Genomic DNA, 22,080 nt, shown 5'->3' on the forward strand with positions numbered 1-22,080 from the left:
ATCTTAACCCAGTTCCACTTATCTTGTCTAAAGCTTTGTAAAAAACTTTTTTTTAGCTACTTAAACCTTAAAACACTTGCTTACCCTGACTATTTGGTAAATTTCAGTCTCAAAACCTAATTTAGAGTACTTTTATGTTATATTGATTTATAACAAAAAAATTTTTATAATAAAATTAATTATAAAAAATCAAATCCAGCGTTTAATTACTGTATCTTTTATCTCAACAAGGTGAATTTACAATATTGATCTTCATGGAGTACAACCGGTAACAGACAGTGGGAAATACCTTTTTGTTATGGCTTCAAAGTACTCAGAATAAGTTTCTTCTCTTACGTATCCCTTTACTTACAACACGAAGTTGTAAATCTATTACTTCTGTTGTCAATATCAAATTCTTATAGATTAGAAGTCTACTGTGTTTTCACAATACAACTCGAAACTCATTTGGCAATAAGTCAAGTTTTTTTTTATAGGATATCGCAATAAGTCAAGCACTGATTGCCTGATGAATCACTATGGCCCCGAGTAGCGTAGTCGCTAACGCTCTCGCCTTTGGTGCGAGCGGTCCCGGGTTCGATTCCCAGTGGGGGCACTCGGTCGAAAAAGTGTAAAACGCTTTTTCACGCCAGCCACCCTGAATGAAGTTTTCCTGGGTTTTCCTCATTCACACCAGGCAAATGCAAACTTATAGGTCCTAGGCCGCTTCCTTCCTTTCCCCATCCCGGATTGTATGCTCGCCGAGGGACGTCATCCCTCAAAACGCGAAGGGCTGAATGGCCTTAGATGCCGAAAGCCCAGAAATCTAAATCCTAAATTCTGATGAACCGCTTCCTCTATTCCTAATGGAAATTCAAATCATTCCCACAATGTAACAAAAGTGACTCTGCGATACTACCGGCTAAAGTTGTAACTAACTGCATCGTCTGCTACTGGCAGTAGCTAAGTGTATCATTGGCTAATTCTATCAGACTCACGCGCTCTGAATGGTTTGATTCGTTCTTGCTTTTAGTAGTTCGTAATACCCAACTTCCTTGAGTGGCGGCGCCAGTTTCCACAGTTTCAGCAGGAAGAGTAACTGAAACCTCTTATGCCAGGAAGAGCAGCGTAATACCCAACTTCTTTGAGTGGCGGCGCCACAATTTCCACAGTTTCAGCAGGAAGAGCAGCTGAAACCTCTTATACCAGGAAGAGCAGCAGAAAGAGCAGCGTAATACCCAACTTCTTTGAGTGGCGGCGCCACAATTTCCACAGTTTCAGCAGGAAGAGCAACTGAAACCTCTTATACCAGGAAGAGCAGCAGAAAGAGCAGCGTAATACCCAACTTCTTTGAGTGGCGGCGCCACAATTTCCACAGTTTCAGCAGGAAGAGCAGCTGAAACCTCTTATACCAGGAAGAGCAGCAGAAAGAGCAGCGTAATACCCAACTTCTTTGAGTGGCGGCGCCACAATTTCCACAGTTTCAGCAGGAAGAGCAACTGAAACCTCTTATACCAGGAAGAGCAGCAGAAAGAGCAGCGTAATACCCAACTTCTTTGAGTGGCGGCGCCACAATTTCCAAAGTTTCAGCAGGAAGAGCAGCTGAAACCTCTTATACCAGGAAGAGCAGCAGAAAGAGCAGCGTAATACCCAACTTCTTTGAGTGGCGGCGCCACAATTTCCACAGTTTCAGCAGGAAGAGCAACTGAAACCTCTTATACCAGGAAGAGCAGCAGAAAGAGCAGCGTAATACCCAACTTCTTTGAGTGGCGGCGCCACAATTTCCACAGTTTCAGCAGGAAGAGCAGCTGAAACCTCTTATACCAGGAAGAGCAGCAGAAAGAGCAGCGTAATACCCAACTTCTTTGAGTGGCGGCGCCACAATTTCCACAGTTTCAGCAGGAAGAGCAGCTGAAACCTCTTTATGAAGTCAAATTTCTTTATTGGATGTGACAATTGATATTCTTCCACTGACGTAATAAAACATGAATAGAAACAACGTTTTCCTGGTACCAACATTAAATACAAACCACCAGTACACAAAACATTAAATAACAACAACAACAACAAAAAAAAGTATTCTCAGTTCGGAAATCGTGTTTTGAAGCTACAAAGTTACGTGTAATTTACTTTTAATTAAGTTGTTTCTGGTCATGGGACATTACGTAGTGTGATGAGATCAAGATGCGGAGATCGATTAATTATATTTCTCAAAATAATGAATTTATATATATATAAAAAAACACCAAAATACATAGGAGATGAAAGAAATGAGTGACATTGAAATTAACTTTCTAAACAAAAATTAAACAATGTTTCATAACATTCAGATTAGTAATTGCTCTAATTAATTTTTCTCTGTTTTCTTTTTTTAGAGAATCAGGAAAATTGAGTTTGTTGCGTGATTAGAAGAGGAAATAAATGAGCAAATATGATGTTTTCATAACAATTTGTACCAATCCGAATAATTTGGAGAGAGAAAGAGGAAAAAAAAGTTTCTAAAATTAGACCAAAAGATCAATATTAACTTGGATTTCGTACACACAAAAAATAGTGTTTGCTTAGAGCTTTGCAATTTTCCTTTCTGTTTGTTTCCAATAGTTTTTATTTCACAAATTATTTGATTTATTTTCCCCTACTAATTTAAGCTCAATGCAAATAAATTTACCTTGTTTTATTAGAGGTGTTCTTTTGCACGTAATGATAAACGTAACGCCTTTGTTGGGAATGAGGCTACGGGCACAATGTGTTACAGAATAATTGTTCATGTCTTTTATTTTGAATATTTGTTGTTAGTAGAGATTCTGTGCAAACAAACTCATGTTGAATTGAAATCAAATCAAGATGGATAGGTAATTGAGGAATCTCTTATGTTCTCTTATGGATTGGAAGCTCTATTTCAAATTAGGTTAATATGTTATATGAGGATTAGTTCGGAGAACTATCGATAACGGAAAATCTGATTTGTAAATATGAAAGTATAGTGCAATAAATATGCCATGAGTAAATATTGCGTTTATGTTGGGTCTTGTATGGACGTTAAGAGTCTTCATCCCGGCGAAATTAAAATACCGTTAATTTTATAGTAATTATGTGATATCTTCAAATAGATAAAAGATAATCGAAATGTGGAACAAGAGCGCCCTAGACAATGTTATTTTACATGAGAAACCGTTATCACGACTCACTTATCTGCTTTCGATTTCGAGCCATTTTGAAAATCGGCATTTATTTTCGCGTTTCTAAACAGCTGAAAACATAAAGCCACTAGGTGACTTGTGATAACGGTACCTCACGCAAAAACTATTGTCTAGGGCGCTCTTGTTCCATATTTCAATTATCTTTTATCTATTTGAAGATATCACATAATTACTGTAAAATTAGCGGTATTTTAATTTCGCCGGGATGAAGACTCTTAAGCCTAATTCAAAGTTATGGAACGTATTCTTACGAAGGAGGAGCTTCTCGGTTATGTATGTGTTGGCACAGTTGCAGTTTATACGTTCCACTCACAAATCTATTATGGGTTTAAAATTTAGTTCTTAACTGTTTGGAAAAATTACAATTATTCATATATCTAATAGTCTTTTATGCACTTTATTGCGTTATCCGAGCCTTGGAAGGAATTAGAATTTTGAAATAAAATAAAATCTTCAGTTTATTATGTCCTTCAGACCAAAGGAGACAAATAGTCAAGGTAAGTGAATGATTACAAAATAATTTGTGGAATAAGAATGCGGGAGGAAACGGTAAAAACTACGAAAGAAATCATGGACACGATGTTGTCTGTCACTAGTATACGTGGACTGAAATCAAACGAAGGACCACACACGCTAGAGTTTACTGTTCTTCTAGCGAGTTACCATTTCTCTTCCTCCAACAAAAGCAGAATTTTTCGTGAAATAGCGAACTGAAATCTAGAGAAGCACAAATAAAGGCGATCGAAATCGCTGCAATGATGCCAACTTGAAAAAGTTATAAAATTGCATGTCGAGAGTCATAAAATTTCATTTTATCTTTTGAGTTTCCTGCGTTATACTAACTATAAGATATAACAAGAATAACAATAATACAGTAATAAAACCTGAACATAAAGCTATTCAGTCATCCATGTATACAAGATAGTTTGGGAATAAGCATTTCTTTAATCGTAAACAAATTTTCGTTTCGGTCAGAAATGGAGTGTCGTTACCATGCCTTAGCCTAACGATACTAACTTCGTTTTTTATACATTTTTTTGTGGAGCACTTTGGAATTTGGTAGTTTATTGTTTGATATTTTTTACTTTCTTTCATTTATTCGTTCATTACTTAATTATTTTCTTTCTTTAAATAGCAAATACAATTTTCGTTCCTTAGCTGTTGATTTTCAGTATCAGACACTCCACAAAACACTTTCTTAGAAGCATAAACTTTCCGAATTAAAAAAAACGGTTAAAATTTAACATTGATTTCAGGCTTATACATGACTCATTATGTCTATTTTTGCCTCTAAAAAATTTGTTGGTGTGAATTTGATATACGTGAAAAGTCCCATATATGTTACCAATTTCAGTAAAAAATTCCGTTAAGATTGGTATAAAGGGACAAGTTTTGCCAATAGATGTCACTACAGTCTTCGTATCTCTCTCATGTATTTTTTTACCTTTCACGAAAATTTACAATTTCTCTTACAAATTTCGACCTAGAGGCTTCAAACTTTTGGAGAAGGAACTTCATAACCTATCGAAGGCAACAATCTGTTTTGATTTCGTATTTTAAATTTTCTTCATTGTTGAAAGAGTTATATTGTTAAAGGTTTGGATATCCCTTTCAATAAACATGCCATTTCAACTATGAAGAAAATTTTAAATAAAAAATCGGCACGGATTGTTGCCTTCGATAGATTATGAAGTTGCTTCTCTAAAAATTTGAAATCTCTAGGTTGAAATTTGTAAGAGAAATCGTGAATTTTTGTGAAAGGTAAAAAATACATGAGAGAGATACGAAGACTGTAGTGACATCTATCGGCAAAATTTGTCCCTTTAAACTAACCTTAATATCTTTTGAACAAATTAATGTCAAAAAATCCCACGAAATGGTTTTTTTCCTACGGGTAGGCAAAACTGAATCGCTGTGTTGAACAAATATAACCAAACTAAGCGCCATCTGGACAGAGATATACTTTCATTGGCTGTGACGGCGGGCAGTTAACCTTACTTGAAGCCTATTACAAATAAAATCATGGCACAGTTACAGATTTTTGATTGATTCTGTGTATCCGGAAACTGATTCCATAAATTGTATAAGACCATGATTTTTTACATTGAAGTATTACATACTAGTTTTTGCTCAGCTAGATTCTTGGTTGAGTTGAAGTTTAGCGTCACTTTCAGTACCAGGGCTTTTATGAAACATGGATTTAAAGTTAAGGGTGAAACTCGAATAACCGTAGTCCGATCAAATTTGAAGAATCCAGGACCCCATATATCAACGGGGTTAACCGCCGGGAAGTCGTTGCTGAGCTAAAGAATTATAAGAATTCAGTACTATGCTTATGCAGAAGAGATTTAAGGATTTGAGTGAGGCTTTAGGCCCAATTTGGTTTATTATAGATACAGTTTGTTATTGAAAACACCATTCCTATAGAGAAATAATGTCTCGAACATAAAGAAGTACAAATATCGTAATGTAGCACTGCGAATGATAACTTCTCCGAAGTGACAAATCTTGTTTGCTTTACGTTTGTACCGGTATTGTCCCTTTAAGCATCAGATGTGGACCAATAATTTGGAATTCAATTTCGTAAATGTACTACTATCAATACACGTCTGACAATTGAGTAATGAGACTGATTTTATTGTGACGAAACAATAAATGTAATCTGTAAACCAATATGTGTGTACAAGAAGAACGTAATCCTTCCGCTACAATTTGACAACACCGCATTATCACACGCAAAGCATGACGAGGAATACGACGCCATTACCAGCGCAGAGGCAATCGTCACGCTAGCAGTATGGAACAGAGAGCAAATGTCAAATTCTGTGTTAAACTGGGTAAAAGTGCCACAGAGACTGTTGATTTAATGCAAACACAGAACATACATTGAAATTACATATTGCACGACTGCCGTTGTCGAGGTTACAGTGCTAACTCTAGTCTGTAGGGTAAAGTGCTGAATCTCCTCGAAGTCTCAATATTCTTTCACTGCAGCTTTGGTAACAACAGCTGTGTAGACTGAATCATTGTTATGTAGTATGCAACCTTAACGCCCACCGAATGATTCAAATGACCGCACCCAACGAACTGAACCAGCTAAACAGTTGAAAATGATTCGTTATATCTTCCATAGAAGGCATTATGTGTCATGAAGAGCTTATTATCAGTACCAGACCGGAAACTTGCAACACCTCGTACTTATAACAAATACAGGGTGGCCCAAAAGTAGGTATACAGTACCGTACTGATCAGCTCATTGCATTTTATATCATTTCTTATTGTTATCCTTCATGTAGACTTAGTTTCTTTATTATTTGTTCTTAATGTGTTTTTACTTACGTCTTAAGCTCGGAAGAGAAAAAGCAAATAAGCCCATAAACTAGAATGTTATACTTGATCAATGCAGGGGTGTATACCTACTTTTGGGCCACTCTGTATTCAATTTAAAAAAACAATGAGTCTTTTTTTTTCACAATAAGATAACTTACTAACAATATTAAAAGAAAAGATTTGGAAGATACTAGTTTTGTGATTTTGATTATAAAATATCTTCTTTCTAAACTTTAACTCATAGGAAAAAGGGCATATGAGCTCAAATATGGGGGGAAAGAGGATTGTTTTTATCAACAGCAATATGAAAAGAAAAATAATAGAAAGCAAAATGTATTATTTATTTCCGAAGCCCATAAAAATGTCTTTTACAAAAGTTGTTCTACTTTGTTTTTTTTAAAATGTTATGTATAAACTTTGTTCTACGTCAAAAGCGATCACGTCGACGTCACCATCACGTGACCAATTACGTAACAGCTAATTCTGGACGAGGAAAATAGTGGCTTCGTTACATAAATGTATGAAACAAACTGCTGATGTGTTTTTTCCGCTTCCCTCTCTTTGCTTTGTATTGCTAGCCATGATTGTGGAGAAGGGTATACGTATATACATGGGTATATATACACAAGCTGGGTCCTACATCTACCATTTGCGACGGTGGCGCCATTCTCATTACAACGGTTAATTTGCAGATGCGGTTAAATAGAAGATTTAGAAAAAAAAGCTGATATGAGAAAGAAGGGTAAAAGAAAAAAAAGATATAATAGGGGCTGGAGGTTGATCTGGTGGAATGGCTTATTGGGTACCGGACGTTAACATTGTAACATCCAAACAACAAGGTTACGTCTCAATTACCGTGTTATGATTGGCATTTCACCCTGCAGGGATATTCAGGCACTTCTCTCTCTCTCTCTCTTTTTTTCTCGCTCCATTAGCCGAAAAGGTAACAAGGGATCAAAATCAATGGAGGCAAGTTAACAGTCTGTACCATATGTGACAAGCACGAACCGAATAAATAAAATAACATTCATTCAAACAAGTATTAAGAATAATCCATTAAAGTACTGTATGTACAGTTCCAGCTTTTTCATATAGTGCTCTTTAAACTTTTCAAAATTCCCTTGCGGAAACAGGAAAAATGAGTTTTCTAATTTAACGTTCCAAGATTATGCCCTTTAAGATAAAGGAGACGAATCCTTATGAAAGAACTGCTGGCAGTGTTTCTTTCAGAAACAATGTTCTGGGGGGGAAGGCACACTTAGTATTCCGAGGGGCACTGCTGGTACTATACTATTTATTGTTATATTAAAGACGAATTATTTTGGTCTCCTCCGGGGGGCACTCTCAGAGCTCCGGGGGCAGTACCCCCCAGGAAGAAACACTGACTGCTAGAATGAAAGTGTGGGAGAAAACGGGAAAATCCCGGGAGAATCCGCTACAAACTCACATCTTCAAGGATTGCACTAGATGTGATCGCTCTACCACTGAGACGCCACACCTCCCCTCTCTAGGTTATATATTAATCTACGTAACTTTATGGAAATTAAATAAATTGATAAAGAATTTACTTTATTAGAAATACGAGGGAATGTCTAAAAGTTCCTCGAATGTTGTAGCTTTGGCATTTGTAATGCAATCTCAGTGAATCGTTTACAGTAGTCCTTGGGTTGGCAAATTATGAAATTAACAAGTGTGAACAGGTTCATAACAGACAGTGTACGAGTAACGTAGTTGAACGGTGGAATGTGTGGTAATCAGTTGGCAGAATGATGCAGATCGAGCAACGCACAAACATTAAGTTCATGTGCAAATTAGGGAACATCTGCTTCAGAGACTTTGTCAGCCTTAAAAACAGTTTAGCATCATCGGATATTTGGGTCAACACAAAGCTAAAAATGGCCCTTTCCCGTTTCGCCAACATAGAAGAGATCAAAGCCAATTCGGCGGCCGCACTTCTGAAGATACCAAAAGTGGTCTTTCGTCGGTGTTTCCACTAATCGCAGAAGCGGTGGAACAAGTGTGTCTGTGTGTTCCGAAGGTGCCAAGTTTGATGATGATTAAGTAAATGTGTGCTTATATACACGAGAAGAATAATGTTAATGCAAATCGTTGACATTATCCTTAAATATATGCAACATGAACGGCAGTAAGAACAGTGGGGTTGCCTACCTCTCTCTCCATAGTATAAATGAAATGCAATGCATCAGAGGCTAATCATAGAAGCATCCTATTTCTTAGGGATTGTGATATGAACCTGTATGTTTTGAGTTCTTAATTTTTATATCGATTACACCGGCCTGCGAAATAAAACTTTTTTTTTTCTCCGGCAAAAGCTTGAAGAGGTGATTTAACCTAATTCAGGTGTGCTGATTTCAAATATCGAAACCGTTTTTGCCTATCACGTGAAGTTTTTTTGTTGTTTGCAATCGAAATTTTTTATATTGTTGTAATTTTGATAGAAAACACCATAATAGATAATTGTGTAATTTTAATGGGACATGATCAAATTGCAACGAATATACAAAATACTACTTTATGTAACAGGTTCATTTGTAAAAGGTATAAATCTCACCACAAGAACACTATATTTTTGCCTATCACATACAGTTTGGTACTATATGAAATCATGTTTTAAATACTATTTTAATTTCAACAGAAAGTTCACCACAGGCCCGTATCCAGGGGGGTCTAGGGGGGGCCTAAATTTTTGCTGGCCCCCTAAAGTTTTACAGTAGGCTTGCAAAGAACTATAATACGGTGATGAACTATCATATGGTTGGATCGCCCCCCCTAACTTCAGCCGGGCCCCCCTAAGTCTTTTGGGCTGGCTACGGGCCTGGTTCACCATAATAGACAATATTTGCAATGTGACTAGAACATGATCAAATTGAAACGAATACACAAGAAAGCACTACTTAATGTAATATGTTCATTGCTAGAATGTATGAATCTCACTACAAGAACACTATTTTTTGCTGCGCTTTGATGTGAATGAACGCTGTGTTGATATGCGTTTGTGTTCCTGAATAGGGTTATCTCGCACTAGACACCAACAATAATCTGATATCATGGAGACGTCCGATCGACTCTGACATCTTCGTTCTATATCTTTTATGTTTTGATGGAACCGCTCCTCATGTTCCTCGCTGAATGTTCCTAAATTTGCAGGAAAATAGTCCAGATGACTGTGCAGAAAATGCAATTTTAAGCTCATGTGGCAACCTAATTTCTGGAAGTTGTACAGCATGGTTTCGACAAGTTGGTAGTTGTCATCTTTAACATTACCCAGAAATTTACTGGAACCATTCTTGAATGATTTCCATGCCTGAAGCTGTGTTTCGTTCATCGTCGTAGTGAATGTAGGTTCCTTCATAAGGTTCCGAATTTGGGGGCCGTCAAAAACTCCTTCCTTAATTTTGGTATCCGACAGTCCTGGAAATTCCCGACAGAGGTACCGAAAGCAGGGACTACTTCTATCCAAACTCTTAACGTACTGCTTCATAATTCCCAATTTTATATGTAAAGGGGGCACATAACACATTTTGAGGATCAATTAATGGACAATTTATAATGTTTCTTGCTCCTGGTACGAACTGTTTTCTCTTGGGCCACTCAGAAACTAACTAGTGTCTATCCTTGTCCCGAGAGTCACACTCACACAGAAAACACGGGAACTTTGTATAACCTGCTTGCTGTCCCAATATGATACCGCATACTTTTAAATCACAGCACAGTACCCATCTATGTTCATTGTATTTCAGTTTCTGCAAAACCATTGATAAATTGTGAAGGAAGTTAAAGATTTCTCTCTTTTAATTTTGATCCTAAAAGTTCAATCTTTTCTTTAGTGAGGCCTAGATCACGCACCAAATCATTTAAGTCACACTGATTATAAAGACGTAGAGCTTTATCTTCAACATCCAGTGTATAGGTATCATCATCACCATCCTACGCACTTGAAGATGACGAAGACACGCTCTCTGATAACTGTATCGGTGGTTTTGGGACAGGAATATCGGGTCCATGTGGTACGGGGGTTATGGCTGATGGAAGGCTCGGATACACAATGTGCTTTTTGATTTTTGTATTGAAACCGGACACTTTACATACACAAAAATAACAGTCGTCAACATGGTTTCTTTGTTTCCGCCAAACCATTGGGATTCTGAATGGTATCGATGGCAACAACCCTTTGTACGATTGCCGTAGATTTTCGTCACACGTTTTACACACAATATGAGGTGTGAAATTCTTGTCCTGATCACCTAATTTCATGTTAAAATATGCCAAGTATAAGCTTTTTATAAATGGAATAATGTTTCGCTTCTGGCCTTTAATTGTACAATGGCCACATATATAACAGAAAGAGTTTAGATTGTTCACACATTTTTGCCTCCGAACATTACTGCCACTTGCTATTTTTTAATACAATCTCACTCACGGATCGACTTCAAGTGCACGTTGTAACTTGTAGACAAAGGCGTGATACATGTTCCCAGAATCCTCTCTCAGAAAAAAGAACTTGGCGTATTGACCTTGCCTGGCATTGTGCATGCGCGAACTACAACTGTTATATTTGTTGTTCTGGTGTTACTTAATAATTACGTAATCCCCTCCGAAACAGAGGACATGCAATATTTTATCACAGACATGTCCATACCTGCATTCCATACATCCAATCCAAACCTTATTTATAAAAACGAAGCTCCATTAGCATAAACATGAGAAGGATTTGTGACAGTTGTGCGTGATACGAAACAACTGGTATTATTTTTTACATAAGGACTCTAGCGTATATCACATAAAATTACTTTTGCCGGAAAATCTACGCAGGCCGGTGTTATTTTTTCATGAAGTTCCTCACATTCTTTCCAATTTTCTTTCTGCTACTTTGATAGCCATTTTAAAATCGGCTTCCAGATTGTTACTATTCCCCTCAGTGACTCCGAAAACTATGTATTCGACATTAATATTGATCGTTATTTTTCTTTTTACATGTTACACAACTGAATTGTTTGAAATAACCAAAACTAATGAAACAACTTAATTCTAGTTTAAAAGCGTCAAGAGTTGCAATTTTTCGAAAACTTTTGGCTCCGTACACGGAGAAAAATGCATAATCCAGTCGGCATGTAAATGCTGTTTTTACCAGGTTACGCGCGTCACCACATTAAGTAATGTTGTTTCATCAATAGTACGATCTACACCACCGTCCAGCGAAAATTTTGTATTGTGGGACCACCATTTCAAATCTAGAATTAACGCCATACCCATTCCGACGGTGGTAACTTACGTATATAATGTTGTTACTACCTTCCTACGAGTGTCCCCTTTTGGTTCTTTCTAAATCTGTGACTCCCTACCTTACGAGAGTAATAATTTTTAACACGAAATCAATCATGTAAATAAAATTATCCAATCACAGCGAGTCTAGTTCGACACCGAACTCCAGACTTGGCATGGTGTTCCCACCAGCTGTACTTTTATACATGAAATTACATTACTTAAGGAGCGCACCCGCGTAAATACGATGTATCCATACGGAAATCCTAGTCCTTTTTTTTCTCAGTGTACGAACGGAAAAGTGACAATTTTCTGCACCATATTGACTTCAGTATACATTCTTTCAAGTCACTTTCAGATTTATTGGCATGTTATGACTCAATTACTGTAACTTTACTTAATTTCACACATTTTCTCAATATGAATTAATAATACCATCTATACTAAAATTCTGTAAAATATTTGAATCTTGATCAGTCCAAATAGTCGTTGTGTAGCTATCTCCCTTAACTACAGTAACAAATGATTGTGACGTATATACCATCAACAAAAGTATGTAACTGAACTTTAATACTTTATAATATATAATAATAGTAAGTTTGGTTTCTTTCACGCTTTCCAAACACGGAAACATTTCTCCGGATTATATGGTAGTCCAGTCTATTTTCTCACTTTGATTCCCTCTCACTTTCGGGAAAAGTTATGTATTTGGAATGAGCGAAGCTGGCTGTAATATCTTATGATCGATTGGTTGCAGTTTTAAGTTCCTTTTCAACACCGGGGCTATAGAAGATTAGACTTTTGTCGATTATTAATTGCAGTTTAAAGTTCCTTTTCAACACCGGAACTATATAAGACGAGACTTTTGTCGATTGATTAATTGCAGTTTAAAGTTCCTTTTCAACACCGGAACTATATAAGACGAGACTTTTGTCGATTGATTAATTGCAATTTAAAGTTCCTTTTCAACACCGGGGATATATGAGACGAGACCTTTTTCGATTGATAAATTGCAGTTTAAAGTTCCTTTTGAGCACCAAGGCTATATACGAGGGTAGTCCCAAAAGCACACGACCTAACAAAGATAACACAAAAATTTGAAAAAAACTACCTTTATTTCTCAAGTAGTCTCCTTTTAGATAGGTACACTTTTCCCAGCGATGTTGAATAGCTTCGATACCCTGCAAATAGTGTGAACCATCGAGATCCTCAAAATAGCCATTAACTACAGTCTTCACCTATTCATTGTTGGCAAATCTTTTACCACTGAGCCATTTTTTTCATGTTTAGAAAGAGAAAATAATCAAAGGGGATAACTCTCGGGAATAGGGCGGGTGAGGAAGCGATTCGAACTTTAACTATTTGGTTTTGGAATCGCGATAATGGATGTGTGAACTGGTGCATTGTCTTCATGACACAACACTTTCTTTTTACCAAATGCGACGGTTTTTTCTTGATTTCATTACAAAAATGCTCCAATAAATTTGAGTAGTGCTTTTCGTTGATTGTTTATCATTATTGAGGATAATAAATGAACTTATTTCACGAACATTCCAAGAAACTGACACCATGATCTTGCCAGCAGATGCAATTGTCTTTGCCTTCTTTGGAGACGATTCTCCCCTTTCAGTCCTTTGTTTTAACAGTTTCATTATCTCAAATGTGAACTGATGGACCATGGTTACGAATCGACGCAAAAAAAACTCTGTTTTATTGCTTTGAAACATCGCCAAACACTCGATTAAAATATCCTCACAACACTGCTTTTGTTCCGTTGTGAGCAAACGCGGCACTTATCTCGCGTATAGCTTTCTCATGTCCAATTTTTCAGTCAATATGCAATGTATAATAGCATCTCCTGACATGCCTACCATATCTACTTGCTCGCGCACTTTCAATTGACCATCATTCAATACCATTTTGTGGATTGTCATCACCATATTTGGCGTTGTCATCTCATTTGGTAGACCACTGCGATGTTCGCCTTTGTAGCTCGTATGGGCTCATTTAAGCTCTGCCATCCAATATTTAACTTTTGTAAACAAAGAAGCAGATTCTCTCAGAATAGAATCTTGCTTGGCTTTAATATAGGTTAGACTGAGACCTCTCAAATAAAAGTATTATACCACATAAAGATGACTCATTTTTCCATGTTTACAAATTCACTGAGAGCGTTCACTATTGATGACTGCCAATCAAATGCTAAACAAAGTAGCGTCTTCAAACTTAACCGTTGTAAGATTGGTACTTTTGACCACAGTAATGCTTTTCAAACAACAACCTCCAACTATACGTCAGGTCGGGTACATCTGGGACTATCCACATAAGACGAGTTCTTCATTGATTGACTAATTGCAATTTCAAGTCCCTTTTCAGCACCGAGACTATAAGACGAGACCTTTGTTGATTGATTAATTGCAATTTCAAGTCCCTTTTCAGCACCGAGACTATAAGACGAGACCTTTGTTGATTAATTAATTGCAATTTCAAGTCCCTTTTCAGCACCGAGACTATAAGAAGAGACCTTTGTTGATTGATTAATTTCAATTTCAAGTCCCTTTTCAGCACTGAGACTATAAGACGAGACCTTTGTTGATTCACTAATTGCAGTTTCAAGTCCGTTTACAGCACCAAACCTATGTAAGGAGATCCATTGCTGCTTGGAATTGAACCACTACCTGCATTTGAATCTCATATAAGCACTCTTACTGGGAATCATTGAATTAAACAGTTAGACGAAATTTGATCTACTTAGAAAGCAACCAAATGATTTCAATTATACACACCTCATACACCGAAGTTCCTAGACATAACCGAAGTTTGGATTCTTTAACAAAACTGGTTAATGATAATGTGCCCACGCAAGGCGACCTACGTAGTTACATTTAATGATAACACCCGGCAAATCCACCCCCAAAACAGGCTTACAAAAATTTATATCCTTTACTTTCTAATCACTTATGCTTATTTTGCGTAAACGTCTCATTGGTACATCGAAATTTCACAGTTCAAAACTATACTTACCAGCAAATATCCTCTTGGATAGTTTTAGTTCTAGACTCCTAATCCACAAAATTTCTTTTGGTGGTCACACTTAATTATACTAAGAAAAACAGTTTTAGATATATGAATAAAACAACGGTATTCGCTGCATCTTCGTTTATGTCTTATTGGCATGTCACTTTAAGCTTTCAACACGCAGAAGGTTTCTTTTCTTTTTTAATTCATGCAAGGTCTACTACAAATTTTGTTTGTCCAGTTCCATCTAACCTGATGAATCATTTAAGTTCTACCGAGAGGATCTGTCCCATGGAGATGACACCCAGTTCCGTTAACCTGAATGCATATCTGCCAACATCTCGATTTGGTTCCGACGAAGTTCATCAGATCCCCAAAAAGAGGTTCGAATCTTATAGTACAGTGAATGATTCGTTCCTTTAGAAAGAATCGGTGTGACATTACTTGTCACTAATTTCTGAGAAATGACTGTGTGTTGTCTCCTCTTCTCTGAAATTTTGAAAATGTGTGTGTTTTTTTTAACATGTTTATGGGTCGTCCTCTGGATATCGCATATGTCTCAAGTCTCGGGAAATTCAGATTCGCAATATCAACTTTAAGGTTTATGGAAATTTTCATGGGATTTTTCTTGTCTTTTAATGGGAACTGTTTGATTGGGATAGTATTTACTATAGATGTGCAAAAGCAGTTCTATTATTATCTCGGAAACAGCTCAGACGTAGCTAACAAGAATCCAAGAAGAAGTCCTGTTTCCGGGACATAAGTGCACATTTGGGTTTGCACAGACTGTTCAGAGTACATCTACTGGTAAACAAGGGACGTCTCGATACCTCGGGACTAACGTTTCTTGGATGTCCAAACAGTGTCTCATTGCTATGTAATTTAGTTCATTGGCAATGAAAATAATATTTGATAAATTCTGTTCTCTTAACGGCGGATATTGAGTATAAACTTCACATTGACATAAAAAATGCAACGATTAAATTAATAAGCTAGTTCTTACCTTAGGATTAGGCAGTTCTCCATTTTGAAGGCTCGCCATGTAGCACCTTAATCGGAACTGTTCGCAATGCAATCTCTCTAGATTCTCCTCCCATTGTACGATCTGATTGGTGATTTGTTGCTTCGTTTCTGGGTCTGACACCACTGATTGCTGCAGGTCTGCCATATGCTTCAGCTTATGGTCCTTCAACAACAACAATAATAACACTGTATATTTATGTACTGTTCGTAATACTATGCCAATTCAAAATATTAAGTAAATTAAAAGTATACTTTAAATTTATTCTTACGAACCTATCAGCAGCGGTATGTCAACTTTTGATGGGGAAGGTGAGGGGGCCAAGATTTTCCATTGAAGAGTTTCGCTTTTTCCATTATTATATAACAGGGGTGGGCAATGTTTTTAGGATTGAGGGCTACTTTTCATTTTAGAAATCACTGGCAGATACTAGTCTGAATATAGACTCCATATTAAGGTTGGTTTAAAGGGACAAGTTTCGCCGATAGATGTCACTACAGTCTTCGTATCTCTCTCATGTATTTCTTACCTTTCACGAAAATTCACGATTTCTCTTACAAATTTCAAGCTACAGACTTCAAATTTTTTGGAGAAGGAACTTCATAACCTATCGAAGGCAATGATCCGTGCCGATTCTCTATTTAGAATTTTCTTCATTGTGGAAACAGTATATTGTTAAAGATTCGGATATTCAGTTTCAACAATTGTCATTTTAACAATGAAGGAAATACTAAATAAAAAATCGGCACGGATTGTTGCCTTCGATAGGTTATGAAGTTTCTTCTCCAAAAATTTGAAGTGGGTAGCTTGAAATTTGTAAGAGAATTCATGAATTTTGGTGAAAGTTAAAAAATGCATGAGGAAGATACGAAGACTGCACTGACACCTATCGGCAAAACTTGTCCCTTTAAACCAACCTTAAGAGAAATAGTCTAGTGGCAATCTTTCTTTGAGCCCTCCGAAAGCAAATTTAATTTTGGTGATCTTATTTGAATTTCAAAACAAAAATATTTTTGAATGTCTTCATTAAATGTCTTCGTAGTAATTCCTCTTCCGTTAGATCAAACAATTTTAGTTTTACATTTGTATCCCTTCAGACGGATAACATTCATAAGTCCTAAACGGCACAAGACCTAAATTTTAGGTCTTGTGCCGTTTAGGTTTTATGCCGTTTAGGACTTCTGACGTAAAATGATTTTTAGGTCCTGTGCCGTTTAGGACCTGCCGCGAAATGATTTTTAGGTCTTGTGCCGTTTAGGTCTTATGCCGTCTAGGACTTTTGCCGTTTAGGATTTCTGCCGTGAAATGATTTTCAGGTCTTGTGCCGTTTAGGACTTATGCCGAGAAATTATTTTTAGGTCTTGTGGCGTTTAGGTCTTATGCCGAAAGAAAAAAGGGGCATTTTCTTTAATGTTCGAATTTCCCATTGCTTATTCAGAAAATATATGCATAAAGTAAGGAAGGATTTGCTTAAGCTGGATGCATGAAACTCGGTACTTGAACTTTTAACTAAAAGTAATAAAATATATGTTTCAATGTCTTGAAAATTACCTTTCTAAGAGGGAAGGAGGGCTAATTTCTACAATATTAAAATTTCCCACTGCTTATGAGATTTGGGGAGAAAACTCTTTTCCTTCATGTCTCGGTTCATCCAGTTAAGCAAATGAGAGTACAAAGTGGATGATTAATTAGTTCTTTTTAAAATTATTTTAACATGTTGGCATAGTTTAATTTTTTAAAAATGTTTTCTTTCACATTCTATTATAAACATTCTTAATTTGCTGTAATTATTAAACACGTCTAAAAATCATAAAACAGATTAACCTCCATTTGGGAGGACAGGAGTTTGTTTTGGGGGGTTGTTAAGTCATCATTTGCCGTCCGGTCACGTACAATCAAGGTTCAGGTCTCAAAAATGTAGCATATCTGAAATATACGACTACCACTACTACTACTAATAATAATAATAATAGTTAATTCCAACAGTAACAGCTATGTTAGTAATACTAAAACTATTATTAATAATGGTAACGAATAAGGAGTAGTTAATTACGAGTATGACAACTAGATTTGATTACAATAAATATATGTGTATAAATAATTTACTTCAAATTAGCACAAAGAAAACAAAATTTATGATGTATGTAACTAAAACATAATATTATGTTACTAATACGAGGTCAATGGTGTGGAAATAGAAAAAACAGAACAGACATTATGAAATATTTGTGTATCACATTTGATAGGCAGCAAAATTTTGTCACCATACAAATGCTATCATGCAAAGAGCAAGAAAGGACTAGGCTTTATTTATTTCTTTATTTATTTTTATTTCAGAACGATAGAATATATACTTATACAAATTACTTATAAGAACTAAGGTACTATCTGGTTCTGTAATATGAAATAGTATATCTATAACTTTGACTAACAGATTGACAGTATTCTTGGCACGGAGGCATTGGTAGCTCCACAAGAGATTTTTAGGTCTAGCGCCATTTAGGACTTGTGCCGCGAAAAGATTTTTAGGACTTGTGCCGCGAAATGATTTTTAGGTTTTGTGCCGTTTAGGTCTTACGCCGTTTAGGACTTCTGCCACGAAATGATTTTTAGGTCTTATCCCGTTTAGGAGTTGGGCTGCGTCCCCCTTCAATCAACTAGCTAAGCAACAAGGATTTTGTATAGGAATGAAACAATTATTTCAAACATAAATTAATGAAATACTGATTTCTCTTTACAACAAATACCATAAAATTAAGAAAGGTTATTTAAATATTTATCACATTATCAGCTAATCTGTATTGTCATAATATGTTAATAATATTTCAATGAACTTTTAAGGTTTAAGGTGGAAATTTTAAGATTTATTTCGAATGTGGTTGAAAAAAGAAACTTATTTTGCATTAAAATAATACGTTGATCTATTGGTTTAACAGCCAAACTGTAGGTGAGATCATTTTTAATTGCTCCAAGTCCTTTGTTGTTGTTTTTGTTGTAATACTAGTACATAATACATCATCAAAGGTATGCTGCCATTAATGGCAGATTACTCGCCGCAAACTGAGAAGATTCCACGCAATGTGGTCCTCAGCTAACCTCTTCGTCTCTATTATTCCTAACACTTCCTCATTCGCCTTCCGTTCGACCCTCTTCATCCACATTTCGAAAGCGTGAAATATTTTTTCGTCGCCTTTATGTAGGCTCAGGTTCGTATCCAAGGGGGGTCTAGGGGCACCGGCCTCCCTAGATTTTTACTGCCCCCTAAAATTATCACAGTAGCTTGCAAATGAACTATAATATAGTGACGAACTATAATATAGTTGGATAGGACCCAACCTTCTACCGCCCCCCTACATTTTTGAGCTGGCTACCGGCCAATGGAGGCTCCACTAAGTACACACTTCCCATGAGACATTTTATTAACTCTTATTAATCCTTAACTATTTATTCAAGGACTTAAGAAACAAATTTTTAACTTCCTGAATGCTTCTTCCTCTATTACTATTCTTGCTTTTATTTCATGTTAATATATTCACTACTACTACAACTATCAAGGAATCAAAACTAATCACATATTATAGTGTCTCCCTTCTTACTTCTATATTTGATGCAGACCATTTGGTACCAATAGTACGAGGTGCATTTAAATTATAACACCTTCAATTTTTTTCTCAGGACTGGTAATAGATAGAAACGTGCTCTTTAAAATGTGCGAGCACTCGTTGTCGATGCGTGACAGAGATGGTAAGTTGTCGATGCGTGACAGAGATGGTAACACAGTACGACACAGAGAAGTCAAGCGGCAGCAGTGAGAGTGATGACTATTTTTGATACTTACGATACTCATAAAATGGCGACGTGTTCATTACAAGAACAACAGGGTATAATCATTCGTTTTCTCCATTTGACAGCGCTTGAAATTCATCACCAGTTGAGTGAGACATGTAATGATGGTGCCATGGATGTGTCTAATGTGCGTTCGCGGGTGCGACAAGTTCAAAGAAGGCAGAATGCCGTGTGATAATAAACCAAAACAATATCGGCCTCGCACAAGTCGATCTGACGACAGTGTGCACAGATCCCACGGAAATGTCAACTTTGGAGACGATGTGTTCCATACTCATTCGAAGATCCTCCATAATAACCTTCCTCACTAGTTCGATTATGCCATCAGACCAGCTTGTGCAAGGCCGAGATTGTTTTGTTCGTTGTCACACAACATTCTTCCTTCTTTGAACTGCTGCATCCGCGAACACACATTAGACACATCCATGACACCATCATCACATGCCTCACTCAACTGGTGATGAATTTCAAGTGCTGTCACACCATGTAAATGGACAAAACGACGAGTATCATTAGTATCTAAAACAATCATCACTCTCACCGCTACCGTTAGAATTCGGTTTACCTTATGGTGCTGCCATCTCTGTCACGCATTGACAACGAGTGCTTGCGTATTTTAAAACAAATAGCATATTTCTATCTCTCACCAGTCATGAGAAAAAAATGAATGTGTTATAACTTGAATCCACCGAGTACAGTCATTCTTTCTTTTTCTTTTCTTTCTTTCTTTTGTAAAAAACTTGGCTACCCATCTTTCGTTTAATTTTCATATTCTCCTAATCACACATAGAAAATTTTAATGTTCTGCCTTCCAAAAAAAAAAAAAAAAAGTTCGAATTAACCAAATAACATTAATGTTCCTTTCATTTCATTTCGTTTCTGCATAAAAAGGTTTTATAAAGAGAAATAGCTGGTCAAATATTAAAAAAAAAAATCTTTCTACATTTGATTCACTGAAAATAAAAATAAAAATGTGTGAATTTTATTCCAGGAATACATTCTTTTAAGACAAATAAATAAATAAGCGAGAATAAACCAGAGAGACCTATTACGTCGGGCAAAGTAATTGAAACTCACCGACTCAATAGCTTTCTCTAGCCGGAAGATTTCTTCTTGCAGGAGATGGAGTGTTCCCGTTTTCCCACGATGCCTTGCGAAGGCCGCAGCGCACGCAGAATGGATGCTGTTCACCCAATTCTCCAGTTCTACCTGACAGGGAGCCTGCAATGAAAAATGACCCCAAACGACCACATTTATACTTCCACACTGCCATAGAAATATGCTAAGGAAGAAAGAACAGAGAGGGAATAATGCTTGCCAAAGGAAATGAGGGGGGAAGGAAGAGGAGGGAGAAAGAGAGAGAATTTTTCACAATATAAATTCAACTCCATGTCACACCATTTTGCCAAGAGCAATAAATTATTTCAGCTCCAAAATGCAATTACGTAAATTAACTATCACATTGTTTTTTCCCCTATCGTTATTTTCTCTTTACTCTAGTTATTCTTCTTCCAACAGGAAAACATATTTATTTTTTCTTTTTTTTTCTTTTTTTTTTAACTTTTTCGCATGTTGTACGTTTGGTTAAAATTCCTGCGGAATACACTTAAATTGTTGCTCTTGCTGCATAATAACTTATTAAAAGGGTCAACAGATCCTCATTTAAGGAAATAAGAAACGTTCTCCAATAAATTGTAGATATGTAGGATATATATTCAAAGTATTCTATGCATAAAAACGGACGTTGCTGAGACTTCGAGTAATAAGTGCAAGAGACAACAAGAAAAAAAATAGTACACATTCAGCATATTAAGTAGGGGTTCCATCTTCGTTCCTAATCGTTTGTTCAAACCACAAAAACCTTCTGTTGTAATATTGACTCTCACAAAACAATAACAAGTGGCGTAGCGAAGGTTTGTAAAGGGTATTCCATAATAAACGCATCTTTTGAAATGCATATAATTTCTGTTTTAGTAATTTAGAAGCATTGAACGTCACACGATTTTCATATTATCTTTTGTGGTTAGTAATCGCGGATCGTCGTCTGTTTTCTGGAACGGACTTACAACAACTTTATCGTTCACGATGACAACGTTTTCCGCAGAACTACTAACACGAGGACATCCCAAAGGGTTTAATATCTAAACCAGAATGGTTTTCTCAAATTTAGCAATAATTCTTATCACAGTTGACTTATTCGGTACATTACGTTGACCAAACATTGCACGGACTGTGCAAATAGTGTCTGTACAACATCACCACATTTGTGATAAATTTTCACTATAACAACACGTTGTTCCATCGTGAAGTGCTTTATTCCTATCTGTACAGAAAACAGATAGCAATCAAGGATGCTTTGTCCCAAGGTTGTTCTAAATAGAGGATCTACCCACATGTATCTTC

General features: G+C 36.5%; 1 protein-coding gene across 1 annotated transcript in view; it reads right to left on the reverse strand.

The window, feature by feature from the left end:
• sif (guanine nucleotide exchange factor still life) overlaps positions 1–22,080 on the reverse strand; it is a 1,225,751-nt gene that overhangs the window by 79,671 nt on the left and 1,124,000 nt on the right. The window contains exons 14-15 of the mRNA XM_081760149.1: positions 20,755–20,898; positions 15,814–15,996 (exon numbers count right to left, since the gene is read on the reverse strand). Coding sequence (XP_081616275.1) covers positions 15,814–15,996; positions 20,755–20,898 — 327 coding nt within the window. The remainder of the gene's footprint in view (positions 1–15,813; positions 15,997–20,754; positions 20,899–22,080) is intronic.

The sequence above is a fragment of the Thermobia domestica genome, chromosome 5 (assembly GCF_964235325.1).
Source record: "Thermobia domestica chromosome 5, izTheDome1.hap1.1, whole genome shotgun sequence".
Classification (NCBI taxonomy): domain Eukaryota; kingdom Metazoa; phylum Arthropoda; class Insecta; order Zygentoma; family Lepismatidae; genus Thermobia; species Thermobia domestica.